Below are 20058 nucleotides of genomic sequence, written 5' to 3'. Positions count from 1 at the left end.
TCTGTAATACAGAGAGGAAAGCCACCTGAACTGACTGCTACCATAGCTCTTCCTTTCTTAACTCATTATGAAATAAAATCTAATATACAAAAATGAAACTTATTATACCAAATAGCCTGGTCCACCATGCATTGTTAGACATTAGAGTTACAAAGGAACCCAGGGAACTTATCAAAAAATATTTCAAGTTGTTTTTTCACTTTGGCAACATAATTAGTATAAGCTGAAGAAAGATAATTTGTTTGATTCTCCCTATTAATGGATATGGAGTACAGCACTATTTTCAAACAAAATTAACTTTCTAACTTGGGGCGTCTGTAAGCAGTTTTATTGGAACATTGCCATGCTCATTCACTTATGTGTTTGTCTATTGCTGTTTTTATGCCACAGAAGCTGAATTGAGTAGTTGCAACAGAGACTATAAAGCCCACAAAGCCTAAAATATTAATTATGTGTCTTCTTTTAATGGTGAATCTTAGTAAAGCACTTACAATTTAATTTTGATTACTCTAACAATTTATGTACAACAAGAACAAATCTAGTACATAGATTAACTTACATTTTTACAGTCATTGCTTTCTTTCTGGGAACATCACAGTAAGTACAGAGAAAGCCTAGCAGGAAACTATGTAGAGCAGTGTTACCTAATTATGTTGCCCAAACTGTGTTCTGTGGGATATAAAATTTGGAGAATGCAGTTTAACACGCTAATGGGGCACTGCGACTCAATAAGCGCAGGAAAGAGAAGGGAGCATTTCCCAACGTTATTAGACCACAGAACGCTCTGCACACAGCACATCTTGGCGTACTAGCATTTCCTGGAATGCACCTCTGGAACGCTTGCGTAGCAACTAGATTAAGGTGACTAAATCGTCTGGAAACGTTTTTCTATCAGAATGAAATTCAGAAAATCACCTACTCTATGCTTCACAGTTTTTCCATTAGAAGATAATTATGATGCTGAATAACAGCACATGAAGTAACTCTAACTCTAAATTTTATTTTTAAATGCTAAAGGATACTCTGTGCCGAGGGTTGCCTCAACCATACAAATTTAAAAGAATATCTTGAGTTAGGATTCAAAAGAAATATGGTAAAATGTTCATTAGCAGGACCAGAGAAGTATGCACGGTTAGTATCGGTTTTAGGTAGTTAAAGGAGTAATCACCCATCAGTTATATACCTGAGTGAAAACCAGAATTCTGAATGGACAGAATATATATATTCAATCGTTTTTGAGGATAGACCACAAAACAGGAGAAGCTGACAAAGTGAACTTTTTTCAATCCAATCCAAAGTGTCAACTTGAGTTCTGAATTTTTATGGGAAAATTTAACGTTTTAGGAAACTAGTAGCTTTAAGTACACACTAGGTTGTTCTAGTTTGAAATTTCCTCAGAGGTGTCCAAAGTCCATTTATTACATCCAGATATGTATCAATTAGGAAAAGGCACACATTTGCTTTAGGAATTCAAAAGACACTGACATTAAAGAGGTCTATATTATTATTTTCAAGAGTCATACACAATTTTAGGCCATTATCACCTCAGAAACCATCTCTTACAATTGGCCCTTCACACACCCCATTCTGCCCTCCCCTCAAATCTATATTGTGTGCAACTATTAGAAAAAGACTCCTTAGAATTACACTTTGATCACATAGTTTATCACAATTCACAGAATGAATTCTTGGTTTGATCTCTTTTCTTTCTGTTACACCCACTTGGTGAACCTAATTACTCTTAAGTATAAGGGCCCACCTCTCTCCAAGCTTACATTTTGGCAACTGAGATAAAATCACAAAGCTGTTCAATCCTGTTATTTCTTGAGACAGTATTTCAAACATTATCCACAGAGCTCAATGCCCACCATGCTACTCTTAGATTACCTCTTGATTCATAGAAAATAGACTCTACTATCCTCAAGAGTCTGCCCATAAACTTATAAACTGCTTTGCATCCTCATATATTATTCCCACTATTCTCATGTTTTAAGAGAGAAATGACTCTTCTGGCCAAAACCAATCTCTCTAATGATGCCCCAAGATATCCCATAATCAAGTCAGGGGCTTCACTCCATTTCTTCTACTTGCCATCTCATTTTTCTATCTTCAATCTGTTTTTCCACTGGCTTCTTCCCATTGGCATCTAAACATCCTTCAACTGGGCTTCCTCTCACTACTTCCCTATTTTCTCTCCAATCATAGCCATTTACATTTTTCTGTGCTAATTTTCTTCATTTCCTCTTCCTGCACTTAGTCAATCATAACATTTCTGGCTCTATTAGTCCACCAAAACTGCTCTCTCCCAAATCTCTAAAATAACCTCTTGTGCTATGTTCAATGGAACATTTCAAGGCCTAACTGACCTCTTAATAACATTTTACACTGTTGTTTTTTCCCTTCTTAAAACATATTTCCTTTCACCACGCTCTGCTGGCTTTCCTCTTACCTCCTGACTACTCATCAGTCTCCTTTTACACATATCTTTTCCTTTCTCCATATCTTTGGGGCTCTGAGACCCTATGTTCTTCATATTTTACACTGAACAGTCTCTTCCACTCTCATGGCTTCAATTATTTGCTGGCCCCCAAATCTTTATCTCCAGCTCAGACCCCTCTCCTGAGCAAAAAACCCGTATTAACTAATTGCTTCCTAAACATCTTCTCTTGGATACCCCACTAGATACTTCAAATTTCTTATGTCTAAAACTGAAGACCTTGAGTGTTCTCTTATATCTCAGGGAATATTACAATCACCTACCCAGATGTTCAAGCCGAAGACCTGGATGTTATCCTTTATTCCTCTCTTCTCTAAGACAGGTTGATTCTACTTCATGGATCTCTCTCAAATATATCGATTCTTCCCCATTACTGTCACCATTAGGGCTCAAGATATATATATATTTTTCATTAACTGATGCTGACCTCACAATTTGGGCTATGCTTCCATCAGTAGCTTTCTCTTTTGCCATTTTTCCATCTACCCCTTGCCCCATCCTTAATTCCTATTTTGTGTCTCAGCTATACAAACTAAATTAATCAGTGCTCCAGACAAGCCTGCTCTCTTCTGTCACCCAAATTTTCCCCATGCAATTTGCTTCTGCCTGAAATACTCTCTGGACTTCTAATACTTTGTCATCCTTCAAATTCCAGCTTAAAAGTAGGAATCCTTGCCTAATTCTCTGAACCTGGGTTCAATTTCCCTGTTATGTGCTCTTACAGTCAATCTCTCGCATCACAGCACTCATCTTTCTACCGGAATTGCCTATTCACTATCCCCCATGAGATGATAAGCTCCTTGAGAGTACAAACCATGACTTTCACCATTCTATCCTCTTAAAACATATAATATCCCACTTAAAACATAAAATACACTCTATATATTGAATAAATAAGCGATATAGATCTTGTTTTCTCACTTAGATGGAAAAAGAACTTTTTGAACCTTTTCCAGTGCCTAAGAGCATATTGTAGGCATTCAAAAAGTATTTGTTGAAACAAGAATAGAATAGAATTGCATTTCTTCTTCTTCCTTTCCATGTCTACAGTTGATATATAGCAGTACAAATGTAGTCAAGTATAACTTTTAAAACTTCTGTGTATTAAACTATATCTGGACAGTTAATCTTGAAATGTTTAAAAACAAGACATTCGGGGTAGAAGCAAAACTCTTTATCAACAGAAATATTCCATTAATTCATTATATACCTAGAAAAGTCCTGTTGTTAAAAGTCTATCTCAAATTTCCAGTCACTAAGTACTCTATGAAGAAGAAAAACACATGTAAAACTAATAATGAATTTTAGTGTCATTTCCAAAAAGGCAAAAAGAAGTATGGAATATCAAGAATAATGAGAAGAAAGCAACACCTTAAGAAACATTTAGAAATCAGATAATATAACAAATATTGCTATAAATACAACTTTATAAAAATAATGTCCCTGTTGATTGAGTGGAAAAAGAAAGAATGTTAAAAAATAAAGAAGGAAAGTTATCAGTAAAAGATAAGTAAAACTTTAAGCAGAACAGGAACTACTACTAGTAATTTTTAAAATGAGAAAAGGTGAAAAACAACTCTTAATATGATATTAAAATTTTTTTTAAATGTCACAAAAGGATTTGAAATTAATTTGAAAAGTAATAATTAGGCATCTTCCATCTTATTTTTCTAGGGTGATCTCATATTTATAGTGAGATGAAGAACCATATTAAAATAAATTTACACTTATACCTTAGAAAGATACAATGGTTAAGAAGCTGGAAGGAACAAAATACAGTTCTGTTGAAAAATGACAATGTAAACTACCTTTAGTATGAAATGAGGATGGTATAAAGAATTAAAAATGACACACTACACTTTATTCTCCATTCATGGCAGTCTTTTAAAAATATGTGTGAATATTTTTAGGTGAATTATAAGTTCTTTTAAAAAAATAACTATCAGACTTCTTCCCTCTTTTTCCCTGACATACTATTTGTTATAATATTATTTTTAGTTATCCTTAGGGCAAGAAACAAAGGGCATTACTTTTAGATTTGACTCATCTTTCATAATGGAGACTCTAATTTGACCACCTTTAAAATTTTAATCACTGAATGTTAGATAGTTAAAATTTTAAAATCACTACATGTTAGATATATTGAAATAGGTATTATAAAGTTATTCAGTTAAGTAATTGAATTTGGGGGGTCATAATAATCTTTTAACCTATTAAAACTTGAGTTTAATCACTGCTTTTAATATTTTAATTTAAGACCTGAGAGTGTTTTTTTAGCTTTTAAAAAAGTTTTTAAAAAAGGTAACAAGAATAAAGCCGCCAATACCTTCTGGACCCCACAAAAGACTCCCCTAAAATACACAATGTTAACAATGCAACCATATGATAAAATATCCTTAAATTTCCAAATGTAACCCGGCACTCTTTCACGTCAGGGGAGTAATCAACAAGCACTACCACACTCTTACTTATCCTAAATTGTCTAGCACCTATCAATAAGCAGAGCTTGAACTCGCTATGATGGCAACGACAGTGTTTACACTGTCAATTACAATTTTTGCTAGGTTCTAGGGGTAACAGTCTCCCTGAGGCACCAATGTCAGGTCAGTATAACTGAGTAAAGTCCATAATTACTTGCTAAAGTAATTTCAGTTTGCATTCTGAATTTAGCATTACCTTAAAATTACCAGTATACGACTTTCTCCCTTGCTAGGCTATGGATTATCTCCGTAAAGAAATCCTTTATATCCATGGAATCTAGTTCAATGTCAGATATGAAAAAACTATTCAACAAGTTGCTGATTTATTGGAAAAAAAATCTTGTTCCTTGACACTCTTTAAATAAATAAAATCTTAAAGTGGTTCCCAAAGTAGTACCAAAGGGCCTAACAACTTAATGGTGAATGTGAGACTGATACCCTAGGATTGTTACATATGTTATAGTCTTTATCAATTTAGCCATGAGATAGTTTTTACTTCCTTCCAGATGGTCTCAAATCAAGACAATAAATATATATTAGCCTGTAGTGTAGTAGTTAATTTTTAGATAGTTACTTGGGCATATTTATTTGTCAAACCGTTTGTCTATATTTTATATTAGAACTATCAGATGCAAAAGCAGGTAATGTTCACATTAATATTTTTAGAAGCTTTCTATGTCTCAAATATACTTTAATTTGCTTGAAATCCTGGACACATTTAGATGTGGGGAAGTGCACTGGGACATTGAGCAGCACCTAATTTCATGAGTTTCATACTAGGTGCCAAGAAATTAGATTGTCCAAATATTTTGGAAATAAAACTAAATCAGCTGTTCTTTTTCTACCCATTATCTCATACTTTACTCAAGGCACCTACAATGAAACTTTAAAATTAAGGAGAGAAAAACTTACCTAGTTGGGATTTTGAATAATAGTTTGCCATTTGTCCACTGTTGCAAGACTGCCGTTTATGTCTTTTTGTTGACATTTCTGTGGTCTTCCATGGTGGTCTTTTTCTTTTGTTCAATTTGCTAAGAACTTCAGAATTATCAGAAGGATTCTTGTCATAGTTAACACATTTATTTAATTTACTATTGTCAAGTTGGCTAGGAAATTTATTGCTTGAAGGACTATTTGCTTTAGCATTTTCTATTTCTTTAGATTGCTTTTTAAAAGAATTTTGCCTAGCAGAATGGGATCTTAAGGTAATGTGCTTTGATTCTTCTATGTGAGTTTGATGATTACTTCCACTGTTAACAGATTCAGGAGAGTAAATGATTGTATTTAACTTAAAAGTATTTCTGTGTTCAAGATAGTTGATCTTCCTCAAAAATATTCTACAATCTTTTAAGGTTTTTGACCTCCAATTATTTGGACATACATTTCCTAGTCTTGGGCCCTTTTCAAAATCTTTTTGGCTGCAGTTTGTTCCATTCTCCTTTGCTTCTGACTTAAATTTATTCTCTAAACTACCATGTGTTTTGAAGTCAGACATTGCCACCCTCTGTTGCAAAAAGTCATCCCTGACCTTAGGCGGCAAAATCAACTGATTATCTACAGTGTTTTTTCCTTGGCGTGGGATGTCAGCATTTGTTCCTCCCTCAGTCTTACTCAAAAATTGGTTCTGGCAAAAAAATCTTAAGTTCCTCCTTTTAGAGATCCAAGCACCTGTTCCACAGCTGTGCAGCTTTCCCTCTCTTCTCCACCTTTCATGTCGCAACCTCTTAAACTCAGTTCTTTTTAACCTAGTTAGTGTTAAATTACTTTTCACATTTAAGAGTGGAGAGCTAACCATTTTATGCAGTATATGCAACTTCCCTGCTGATTTTGAAGGAGAAGATAGTGCAAATTTTTTAAAGTGCTTTCTGAAGGGGCTGGTATTAAAATCAGAATATTTGGTCCCTAATTTAATTCCTCTGGTATTTATTACTTCCAAAGGGTTTCGTGCATTTGCTTTTCTAACTAGTGAAAGAGACTGTGTTTCTGTTGTTTGCATAAACCAGGTACAGAGTTCATTCAAATCACACTTTTTCCGAAAAAGCATTTTTACAGGTGAAACTTCAAGTTCTAAAAAACAGGTGTCCAAAGGGCTTGCTATTTTGAAGTTATCATTTTCAATGTGTTCTCTTTTTTTATGAACACAATTTTCAGCTTCATCTCCACTCACGGGCAACCAAGCATTTGTTATTTGCTCAAATCTATTGTTTAATTCCTCTAATAAGGAATCGTTTGAAGTAGAAGCAGCCCACCACCTGAGCAAAGGGTTTGATGAAATTATAGGGTCCAAGGATACTTCAGAAATGGGTATTAACTTATCTTCCAAACGCTTTTTTGCATTCCTTGAATTTCTAGCTCCTGGTGTACCTTTGGAAGCTATTTTAATCCTTGACTGCTTATGTTTGTCCTTCTGACATTTACCTTTCTGCAAATGGAGTTTACATGATTTATGGAGCAGAGCATTTCTATAAATAAGTGAACCAGAAGATGCTAATGAATGTAAGAAATGCAGAGATGGTTTTCGATCCCTAACAGAATGTCTCAAAGGTATAGTAGCAACCATACTTTTTGATCCATTCTTAAATTTGTCAGCTTCAGTGTGCCTTGTATCCACGGTGCACTGGTGATCATATTCTACTTCAGGCAGATTTTTTTCTAATATATTCTCTTGTTCTAAAGGAGGTAAGCAGCTGCTAATACTTACTTCTCTCTCCTGAGGTGAAATTCTATTAATAGTCACAGATATGCCAGAGATTTTCACTTTTGCGGGTCTACCAGGCTTCCTAATTATTGCCAAAGACTTCTGATTTGGTCGAATAATGTTCTTGGAAGGTTGAGGTATCACAGACTTGTTCTTGATAGGTCTAACATATTCAAAGCCAGACCCCAAGGTCTCAGTTTCAGTAGTCAGACTTGAAATAGCACTTATTCTTTCACCCGAGTCTATTTCATATTCTCTAATATTTCTGAGACTATTATATTCTGTTGGAAAATCAGCAACATTATTATTTAAAGACATACCATTGCTTATGTTTACACTTCCTTCAGAAACATGCCTTTTAGTTCTTCTTGACCTTCCATAAATAACAGTTACTATAATACTCTTTTTATATATACCTTCTTTTACTTCTGATATGAGAGATTCTGGGCTTTTCTTTTCAGCACTAAAGGACTGATTTTGGCAAATGGTGATGTCCGTTTGGTCAGTTTTAGGTTTTGGTGGTCTTCCAATTGGTCGCTTAATCTGTTTCACAACCTGGGGACCTATTTTTTTAGGTCTACCTGGTTTTCTTTTAAAAGATGAATCAGTAACACTGCTTGAATATTCCTTAGGTTCCTCTTGCGGCTTATCACTATTCATATCATCTGTAAACACTGCAGAGGATTCTGCAGTTTCTTTTGCACAATTAAATTTGTTTAGTTCTTTTTGGAGACCGTCACTATCATTAAGACTAGAACTACAATTTTCAAAGTTAGCATTTGGGGTATTCTCATTTGTTTCTTTTTTTTTTTCATTTACTTGATGAGTTGGTCGTTTTTCTGAAGGAAGACAGCGATTTGATTCAGAATTACCAACTGAAGTTAAAGTATATTTGACTCCTTCACTGCTTTTAACCTCAGATAAAAACATGAGTTTGATAGGACTAGAATAGTTGGCAAAAGAAGAGCTTTCAATGGCTTCATATTTTGTTGGTACATTTTCAACACTGGAAATCAAGCTACCTGTATTTAAAACAGATGACTTTTTCTGGTTATCAAGTCTTTTGTTATTCAAATCTATTGCAGGTATATGATTGCTTTTAATATTGGTAGATGCCACTATGGATTTTGATAAACTCTGCTCTTTGCATGTCATTCTACTTACAGTAAGAGTCATATTTCTACCAGCATGTTGATCTTTACCATCAATTTCTATCAATTTCTTGGATGCTTTATATCCTTCCGATAATGACTGATTATTCCAAGACTTTTTGGCCATATTTATTGTATCTTCCAAACGTTCCACAACAACTTGTAAATTAGAATTCATTGCAATTTTGTTTAAATCTATATTGTGTGAGCTTTCAATCTGAATATTTTTTACTGGATCTTTTTTTTTTGTAGAGTCAGAAGCTTTTTTGGCCTTAGGGGATTTTTTGAAAATATAATTATTTGTTACATATATAGAATACCACCCTGGAGGTACAATATTTCGTTTAGTTCTGCTCAAAAGTCCAGGGACATCACTTTTCAAAGGAGTTTGAATATTCTCTAATTTTGGATTCTCTTTATGATTTTGCAAAAAATTTTTTCCAGCCACAGATTTCTCCTGTGATCTTCTTATGCTCCTTTTCTCAGAAGTTGTTTTAAAGCTTTCTGAAAATGCATCAAAAGCCAAGTTAGTTTCTAAATTAAGAGGTAGTTGCAATGATTGTAATCCATAATCTGGTGAAAATGTTTCTGCATGATGATTATCTTGAAGGCTTTTAGAATTTTGTAAAGAAGGCCCTTGGCAATGATAGAATTCTTCTTTGTCCGCTGAAAATAGTTCATCACGGCACATAAATTTCCTTGGATTTTTTTCAGTGTATTTTTTTCTTATAAAGTTTTCATCAAGACTAGCAAGTTCTCTTTTTATCTGTAAAGACTGCCTTCTAAATATGGGTGAATCAGGAGAGTTGCGCATTGCAAGTAAGGTTTCTTGACGCTTTCGAAATCTTGTCTGAATAATTTTATTTTCTACCTTTTTATCATGTTGACTCAGTAATTCCATAAAACTGTAATCACTGGCCTTTGCATTATGTAAGAGAGAGGTTATTAAATCTCTCAATTTTAAATCATTATCTCTATTACAATCACTGCTAGATAATTTTATAAGGTTTGTCATATCTATCGTTTCTATTGATTTTAACTTTTCATTGATACGATCCATTAAATCTTGAAAAATTACAGTAGTTTCACCTTCTTCTTGATTTGTAGTACAATTATTGCTGTCTTCCAAGAGCAAACAATCAGAGTTACTGGATTTTTTAGTTTTATGCATTTTACCTTCATGATCATCTTTGTCACTGCTTATTTCTGCTGGTGTCAGAGATGGAGGCTGGTTAATGTTTGTTTCAAGTATGTTATTTTCTAAGGCTGAAAGCTCTGAGATGACATCTTTCAATTTTTCAAATCCTTCAGTCTGTACAGGTGATAATGGTGGGGGTGAGGGACTTCGAGATCTACAAACGTCTTTAAGACTTACTGAAACATCACATATTTCCCTTGATGAAAGAGGAGTCTGAAAGGCTGATTTTGTGGAATGAATGTTTGGTAACAGTCCAGAACAACACCTGTGAGAATTATAACTGTTTGCAATTCCTCTATTCACTACTGTCTTAATGTGTTCAATAGTTACAGTTTGGCAAGATAAACAATTTATATCTTTAATACAGACTGGCAGAGGCACAAAACCAGGGTTTTGTCTTTCATTCTGTAAATATCCTCTTTCTGCCAGCCTATATTCACAACTACAGAATAGCCCATCTAAATCATCTTCAATAAGGGGATTTTGAGATTCTGAAGACACAGAATATGATGTATTACAACAGCAAAGAGAAGCAGCATTCTGCTCTTGGACTAGAAATTTCAACATAGCCAAAACTTGTTGCTGGTGATGTATGCACAAAGATTCCAAAACTTTGCTTAATGCTGATTTTCCTTTTTCCATTTTAGTAGCTTCCTCTGATTTTGCATCAACAGTTGAACTAAAAATAAAAATCAAACAAAAAATGAATTACAGCAAAAATACTAATATCGTAAGGAATTTTAATTTTAACAGAGTTTGTACAAAAAATATTTTGGTATTGCTGGACTCCTAACGCCTATGGAGAGCTGCAATAGTGACATCTTCATTATTGTTTAGCAAAAATAAAATGAAGCACTGGTGATAATTAATTTCCTATGACAAAATATGAGTCAAAGCAAAGCCCTATTTTTTGTGATATAAAAGCTGCTGTTGATGATAGATATGATTATATTTAGAGATTGCTAATGTTTAGTGCTTTGGATATATTAAGAATATTTAATGTAAAGTGCTTCAGAAGGAGTTAAAATTTTTGTAAAGTAGACATTTTATAAATTATTTTGATGGTTATCAGTCCATATTAGTACAAATAAGAAAAATAAGATGTAGGAGAAAATCTTTCTTATCTTTATTTCAAATAGATATTTTCCAAGGTAGTGGAAATAAAATTATGAATAAAAAATTTTGCATAGTCACAATTAAGGGATTTAGATTTCATATAAATAACAGAATGTCTTTTCTAAGATTAAACTGCAGGCCTTTTAACCTAATAAGAAAATAAAAATTGAAGCTATTTAAAAATGAAATCTATTTTTAATTGATTTTAGATACTAAATTAATTACATCAAAACTAAAGGCATTACTTACCTAATTATTTAATTTCAAATGCTGGAAAATGTCCCACTGCAAAAACTAACATACATCTAATGTTAACTAAAACCCAGGATTACTTAGCAACCAATGTAGAGGTCTACAAAAGGCTTTTTAATCCAATACCAGCAGCAAGAAGAATAAAAATATATTAAAAGAATTCTGTTTCAGAAAAGTATCTATTTAAATTAAACATATCACCAAACTCTGTACATGAAAATAGCCTCCCACTTGTGAGTTCTTATATTTGTTGTTGTTAGTTCCTGACTTGTAGAAATTTTATTTAGGGTTGGAGTTGAAATATGCTGATTATGAATTGCTATAGAAGATTGTATTTTGTTTAAATAAAGGGTTATTATGTTCATGAATATTAAAAATTAAAGAATTTTTCTTTTAAAACGAAAAGTGAGATTTAAAAAAATTTCCTCCCTAAAACTGGCTTACCCTGTTTCACAGATAAGTATGCAATATTTTATCTCCATTTTATAAAAATTACGTTGAGTAACAAAAACAACAAAGCAAATTTTGCAAACTAGATCAAAATTTTTCTAGAAAAAAGGTATCTTTACTAGATTCAACCAATGTTTCACTACTAAAACTAGCATGTGATTCGACATAAAGTAGCTATCAAAGAGATAAGAAATACGAAATTACAGTAAAACTTTTTAAGTCCACTGCCACCTCTAGACAGATGAAGACAGGACATGACCTCAGTATCCTTTCTTTTCTGAAAATAATTTTTTGTAAATGTTTTCATGGTTGGGAGTGTAAAATAATTGAACTGACTCTGAAGACTCACTACTGGATAATTCAAGAAACCTATGTAGAGAACAAAGGCAGGAGTAAATGTTAACTATCAAATAAGAAGATATAAGTGATATTATACTCTTTCCCAGTAAATTAAAAATTATTAATTTTCACATAAGCAAAAGAAAACCCCAAAAGTTCTGATAGACACATTTCCAACAGGTTTCTTTAAAAGTTATGTTATGGCCTATTAAACATATCTGTGACTAAATAAAGAGATTTTACATGTTTCTCAGAAAAATACATTGCACTATATTTTAAAGATTAATATGCTTTCATAACAGTTCCTGAAAGGCTCAAATGATTTTTTTCTGTTAGTAAAGTCTAGAGTAGAAATAATAAAAATTCATGACTAGTGTTAACTATTCTGAAAACCACTGATTTTTATAGCTCTCTTTTGACTTTCCAAGGAAGTCTATACTTATTATTTTTTATAATGGAACTTCAAAAATCTCAAAAATACCACAGTGGCCAGTAATTTCTATCTAATGCCGTATGAAGAACAGCTTTAAAAAGTTACTAATTAGATATTCAGGTATTAAGATTTTATATATATATATATATATATATATATATATATATATATCAGATATTAGATAACTAAGTTCTCAAATTATAAAACTCCACAATATGCTTATTTGCCTTCAATTTTTTTCTTTTCCATATTTCTTGTATGTTAGAATCTCAAAGAAAAACCTAATATATAAGTAAATAGTTGAATACACATAAGCCTCCAATGTAGAATTTATTCTCAATTGATTCTAAAATTGTATGTTTCACAGCTCCCTTGTTTTTCATGCTAAAATTTTTTTCTAACCTTTTCCTGTTTGATTTATATATTAAAAAAACTCTGCTTTTTTTTGGGTAAGTTTCTATCCATTTTGCCATTACAAGTTTTGTTGTTGAAATAGTTGTCTTTGGAGAAAGTTAATTTCTAATATTAATATTAATAAAACTGCTTCCTAGAGTGAATCAAAGAAGCCAGTGTAGTCAGTTTTTTCTTTGCTTTTCTTTTTTTTTCTTTTACTGAATGAGTAAATCAATCACACACCAACAGTGTTGTAAATTTAAGTGCAAAAGCATTGAAGTGCTTTACTACAAATTACAACCTAGAAACACGTTAACTGAACAATTAAAATTCATACAATCAGATTTAGATATATAACAACACAAAGTAGAAACAGAATTACAGTACATTTACAACACAAGACAGATACATGAATTCATTAGAAAATATTGTAATAAATAATTCATGAATTATAGTGCAATTGATTTATGCATAAATATAACTAATTGCCTAACAATCAGTTTATATTAACAAAATCTGTCAAAATCAAGGCAGCCACAGAGTTTTACTAAATTACTGCGACAATGGAAATACTGCAATTAAAAAACAAATACAAGTATTTGTACTGTAAACAACTAAAAAAATCCGTCTCACTAAAGTTAGTATACAATTTAATATAAAATTGTCATTAGCTACCAGAAATGGTTTAAACAACTTTACTGAGCAGTAGTTTTCTAAAAACAGAGGCACTGTTTTTTCTTTTCCTTTTTTTTTTTTTTAAATATAAAATACTTGAGGAACATTCAAATAAGTAGAAAGCACATAAGGGTTGCTTTCACCTTCATTAAAAGTCTGCTGAAACTGGATTTTTCAGAAAATTGTCAGTTAATAAGTAGTAACTGGTAACTAAATTTATAAAGTACTTTGAAAGTTTAACATAAAGAACATCTTAATAGAATCACTGGGGAGAAGGGGAAGCCATAAATTTCCCTGCCTTTCCTAGTTTGTATAATCAAAAGTTAACTCAATAATTAGAAACATTTTGTTTCTTTTAAAAGTTATGGGTTGATCATTACCTATAAACTATCAAAAAATATTTAATTTACTATTTCTGACCAAAAATAAATAATACAAGTACTAAAATGCTGCAAATTAACTATAATATTACCTATAAAACTACTGATCACTGTGAAGTCAATAGCAAAATGATCCCTGATTTTATGAATCCTGTAAAGTTTTTGGTCAGGTCATCTTTTAAATGATATAAAAGTGTTCTGTAAGTATCCCTTTACTATAAACTTCTCAATCAATTTATTAATGTAAATATAGTGTGAGGAATAAAAAAGCTCAATACAATATAAATATTATGTAATGCATTCAAGCCCCCAAATTCTTGCAAGTAAAATTCTGTATAAAGAGGTCAATAAAATTGTGTTGAAACATTTACTTTGACTTTGTTTTTCAATGGGGGGGGGGGGGAAGGGGAAATATATTAAATAATCCAAGTTCTGGCCCTCACAAAATATGGCTTAATTCTTTAAAAAGAAAGATGACCCTGACATCTGCTGTTTTGCAATCTATTATGTATACTTTCTTAGTGGGAAAAAAAAAGCAAGAGGATTCATACCCTAGTATGCAGGTAACATTAATAGCTGAAGAGGGTTCAGTATGGATCTAAGAGACCAAATAACTACTCGGTTGTGTAGTTTCCCACTCTTCAGTTTCCTTAAAGATATGTAAGCAGTTTTTAAATGTAATAGCTGAAAATTTCTTTAGTATTACATGTATATGTGATTATTAGATACACACAAACACAAGTGTAAAAACACATGTATTTGACAAGGTGCACTTATTTTTTTAAATTCAGCTTTAAGTATTCCTTTTGGACTTAGGAAAACTGGCTTAGAAAAAACGATCAGAACCTGAATTTTAATAGAGAAAAGGGGCACTCGAAGAATTCTGAATTTATGAAGCAAATCCCCATTCTTTCTATGGAGGCACATGCTTTATAACATTTTACCACTAAAACTGCATACTTCATAAATCCAACATGGATACTCTGAACCACATTTTGAAACTGCTATATAAAATTACTGGTCTCTCTTATGAGTCTAGTAAAAGTTAAAATGCACTGCCCAGCTTCTAACTACCCAATTAGTAGAGAGTTTACATTACTGAAAGTTCAAAACAGCTTCAGTGTTAAATATCTGTAAATCTATTCAAGACCCTGAACAAACTGCAAATTTGGTTATTAGCAAAATGATAATGTATCGCCCACCAAAATGAAATCTGTAATTCATTTTGATAAACTGAAAATGTTTTGAAATGTCACAGCAGCAAATATATTAAAGTTACACTGAGGTTTTTCAATAGTAGGAGTGTGTCACAATCCTTAAAATTTAAAGTAGTCATAACATCAACTAACCAGCACATTTAAACCAAAATTATCATTCTCAAGCTTTTTCTGTGCACATTATAAACATGCTCTAAGTTGCATTCCAACTTTCTTTTCTAACCTTACACATTAGCTTATTTTTCAAATGAAAAACAAAATTAAATTATTTTAATAATTAAATTTAAATTACTTTTTGTTCTTAGTATTCCATCTTACATTAAAGGACTCTATAGCTGCTGGGGTTAACTATGTGTCAGTTTTTTTTAAAGTATATACCTTATAAACCCCAACTTCCTGCTAAATCAACTATTAAATGATAAATATTAAATTTCATTATACATATCATTTAAGGTTTTCTTTTCTATTCCTGGTGGATGCACTTGAGTGCATTTCATATTTCATAGAATGCACTGTAGTGTACTAATACTGTATATATTAATTTTTATTAGTGTGGAGATAGCTGTCTGTTTAAACTTTGATTGGTTGTTTGATATACTTACAACAAATGTAAGTATGCTATGCAAAAATGTTTACAAACTATTAATATATTTCCATTATAAGATGGTTCAACTGAATGGCTGGAGTGGTCTTCCACCAATAAAAATGTTTCACTTGACAATTACTTGTTTTCCCACAATGCTTTATGCTATTGACTACTAAAGAAAACCTGAATCTTTTTCACCTATTTATACAAGGATTAAATACAAACTATCAGAATTAAGTAAGCAACTATATAGTTCTGTCCACAGTGAAAACCCTGAATAAAACTTTTTTTTCAAAAGGCATGTAAGTGGTTTTTGAACTGTAAAATGTCATGTCTCCTGTCAGAGTGAGCATCTGTGATTCCCACATGTGTGTATACAGACACACAAATACACACTTGTGCACATACACACACACGCAAACACGCACACACACACGCACACACACACACGTACATACACACGTTTTCCTAACAAGTAATCTACACAGGCTTGCCGCTGTTTTTGCAGCTGCCAGTCCCTGAATCTGTCACATTATATAACCCAGTGTCTGGTAATCGGAGTTTCTTCTTCGGAGGAGTCTTCAGTGTTCCAGATCTTTCTTTTACCTTGTATTCTAAAGTGCTGTGAGGTACCCCATAAATTCCTTGTGCTTTGGAAACACTCATTTTTCCGCTCATTACCATTGCAATAGCCTCTTCCATTATTTCATGATCATATTGCCGATAACGGCCACGTTTTTTCCTGGGCTGCTTATTATCTTTTCGATCCAACCCATCTTCAGTATTTTCAGAGGTTCCATCAACTGTTCCATTTTTAGAATTAAGACACAAAGGAGAGAGGTCCCCATGTAGAAAATAAGAGTCAACACTTGAGTGAGTTACGGGCCCAGAACATTCTATTTTGTTCTGTTTAGGGAGTATATTTTTCAGTTTTTGGAGAGCTGATCCTTCCAGGACTGGAGAGGTTTTGGAAACTTGATACATAACATCCAGCAGACCAGGACCATCAGGTTGTGGTTTTGAAACAGAACTTACTCGTAGCTGAGGAATTTTTAACTGTACAGTAGGATGGGTTTCATATTGTAGGCTTTCATTTTTTTCTTTAAATTGAGTAACCATTTTCTGTAGAGTTAACTGATGGAGGTAACTGGAAGCTGTTGGGAATTTTAATTCTGAGGTTTCAAGTAGATTGAGTTTACTTTTTTCTGTGCGCTCTGCTTGAGCTCTCGCCCACAAGGCTACTTTTTGCAGCACTGCACAAGTTTCTTTACTGTCTTTATATGAGTAACTATCATTGAAATCTCGAGTTTTGTTTTTAAAAGATGCAGGCTTCCCTGCTGGTAAGGCTTCTAAGTGGAGAAGTAAAGTTTTTTGAGGTATGCCATAAAGTATGCCTGCTTTATTTATGTCCAGTGCTCCAGACTGAATGTCTTTCAAAGCTTTTGAGAGCAAACCATCTGCAAACTCAGCACTTCTTTCCACATAGTCCTCTCTGTTTCTGTGTAGTCTCCTGGATGGATGGAATGAAACGATGGTAAACTGATGCATGAGAGACTCTCACACAGCTATGGAAGGGGAGGGTCCACTCCTTTATTATACTCCTTGCTTAGGTAACATCACTGCTTATGACTCTTTTAAGTCTGTGAGATGTAGTAGTTGCTCCTTATCAAAGCAAACGCTATAGTCCTGGTAGGACAATGTGTCAATCATACGGTGGCCTCAACGGGCAGACCTTCCAAGAACATAAAATCCTAACTCAGTATTTGTAAAAATATTCTCATGATGTTGCTATTCCTCTGACAGGTGCTTGCAGAGCAACACTTATAATTTTTTTTACAATTAGAGTTCCATTATATAAAATACCCAAATCCTAAAGGAGTTTTTGTTAGTAGAAAAGTGACGTTACCGCTAAACAAGTAATAAAAGAGTCAACCCCTTTAAAGGAAATTTGTAGCAGCAAGAATATTTCCAAACACAAATACCCCATATTTCCACAAGATTAATTTTTCTCTAGATAAAAACTTAAAATCTGAAACAAGTAGATAAGTTATATTTGGGTAAAATACTTTTAGATTTTGTACATGTTATTTCTATTTCAAATGTATTTCAAACTGTATTTCAAACTGTAACTTTTAAAGTTTCTTAAACAGAAAGCTCACTATACCTCATGACTCAAAAAGCTATTAACAGCCTTAGTTGAAACAGATTACACTCTACATCTGAGATTTAAATGTTACTAAAAAGCTTCCTATGCAGTTTGTTAATGGGAAGATGCAAAAGTTACCAAAAAAAAAAAAAAAATCCAAAAATCCAACAGAACAGCATTTCACTATTAACTATTTAATTAATTTAACAACAGCTTTTAAAGCATGAAAGGATTTTTTGTGGTGATTACTAGGTAAAGTAGTCTGCCACCACACCTAGAACACAATGAAAAAAATCTAAACACTGTTAAGTTAGTTATAAGAATTAGTAAGTATAGTACTTTTAAAACTGGTTGATTGTTTAAAAAAATTAAATAGTGAAATTACATATTTTCCTTAAAATTGCCTCCTAAATATTGAATTTAAAATTCTCTTTACTCGTCCTGCTTCTTAGTTTGTATTCTATGATTAATTTGGTAGTTCATTTTAGTAACATGAACTAAAGTTTGGTGATTGTTCTGATAACTTTTCTTTAACAGAAAGAATAAAAAAGAAAGAGAAAGGACAAATGAAAGATATGAGAGACACACACTTATGAGTGACAAAAATTCTGGAAGAAAACTATATATGTCAATCTATTCAGAGTAGTATTAAGAGTTCTCTCCATAATTTTATATTAATATTAAATTATATTTCCTAGATATTGCTTACCCAGCCATTGAATTTTCAGAAGAAGGATCACATATGGATGACTCTTCAGATTTTATGCTGGTTTTCTTTGTAGAGAGATCTAACACTCCATCCCCTATAATTTTTGCAAGAGAAAAAACTTTATATTTGTGACAGGTAATCCTTAACATTTTAACATTTCATATTTTGATGATCTACTAATTCATGACCTAAAAATTAACACTTGTATCTGACACATGGCCATCACCAACTCGTCTTGTGGTTTTAGCAACAATACATGACTGGGAAGGCACTACATAGGAAAAAAGAACAGAGAAGGAGCTGGCACTGCCAAGTGATATGAAGAAACAAAGAGACTAGATATAAAATGTTTAAAATCCACCCTTGGTCACCTTTTCCACTGTTCTGCAGTGAACAGCCATTGACTGCTCATTCAATAGAAACATGACTGCTTCCTATTCAAGGCTGCCCAGATGATGCTTTGGGAAAGTAGGAATAATGTACGCTGAACAAAACAGAAAGCATAGAAAATATGATGATGAATAAGAGAGCGATACTTAGCATTTACTAGGACTAGTAATATGTGGGACACATACTTTAGGTAATCTGTGACTCTATGTACAACCAATCTAGTTTTTAGAACTCAGCATAAAATTTTCCTGTTTTAAATAACTGAAATGTACAACGGTTGAATCACTGCCTATGTAATGTATTGTGGTTATATCTGTGATTGGATGAAGACACAACAATATAACATTTTAGGAAAAATAAACTGTTAGAAAACAACTGCTTATCTATTTGTTACTAAAATGTAGTTATTTTTATTACTATTATAATGTTGAATTTACAAAGATGAAGCTTCAATGATTCAGATATGTTGTTAATCTGATAAACTTCAAAATCAAAAAGAATAAAAATAAACTATGAATTTAAAACACAGCAATACATACTGGGAATATGTCTACAGATAGCTAAAAAATTGAAAATTAAAGCTACAAGAAATAATTTTAAGAAAACCCATGTTTAAAAAATATACTAAAAAATTCAACTAGGTTTAAAAATAATTTAATTATGTGCAAAGCACTGTTTTAGGAACTTGGAGACCAGCAGTAAAAAAAAGGTATACAAAGTACCTATCCTCACGGTGCTTGTGATCTAGTTAGATAATTCATACACCACCACCACTCACAACAACCATATTTCAGGTTGATGATCAGTGCTACTTAGGAAAAATAAAGCAGAGTGAGCTGATAAGAGTAATGAGGGTAGTACTAAGGCAGCTGCTATTTTATCAGGTATTATTAGTAAAGGCCTCTTGGACTTGAACAGAGTCCTGAACAAAGTGACGGTACCAACCAA

The 20058-nt window shown here is 32.6% G+C and overlaps 1 protein-coding gene across 5 annotated transcripts in view; it reads right to left on the bottom strand.

The window, feature by feature from the left end:
* LCORL (ligand dependent nuclear receptor corepressor like) overlaps positions 1 to 20058 on the bottom strand; it is a 182555-nt gene that overhangs the window by 14772 nt on the left and 147725 nt on the right. For 2 of the 5 annotated variants that reach the window (XM_057547445.1, XM_057547446.1), the window contains 2 exons: positions 18721 to 18814; positions 7679 to 10703 (listed from right to left, as the gene is read on the bottom strand). In XM_057547445.1, the coding sequence (XP_057403428.1) occupies positions 7679 to 10703; positions 18721 to 18814 (3119 nt within the window). Of the gene's footprint in view, positions 1 to 7678; positions 10704 to 13253; positions 17376 to 18720; positions 18815 to 20058 lie in introns of those variants that run through there. The other 3 variants (XM_057547447.1, XM_057547448.1, XM_057547449.1) reach the window with 3 other exon arrangements.

The sequence above is a fragment of the Balaenoptera acutorostrata genome, chromosome 5, assembly GCF_949987535.1.
Source record: "Balaenoptera acutorostrata chromosome 5, mBalAcu1.1, whole genome shotgun sequence".
Lineage (NCBI taxonomy): Eukaryota > Metazoa > Chordata > Mammalia > Artiodactyla > Balaenopteridae > Balaenoptera > Balaenoptera acutorostrata.
The sequence above is the reverse complement of the archived record's forward strand: the minus strand, read 5'-3'. Positions and strand labels throughout refer to the sequence as shown.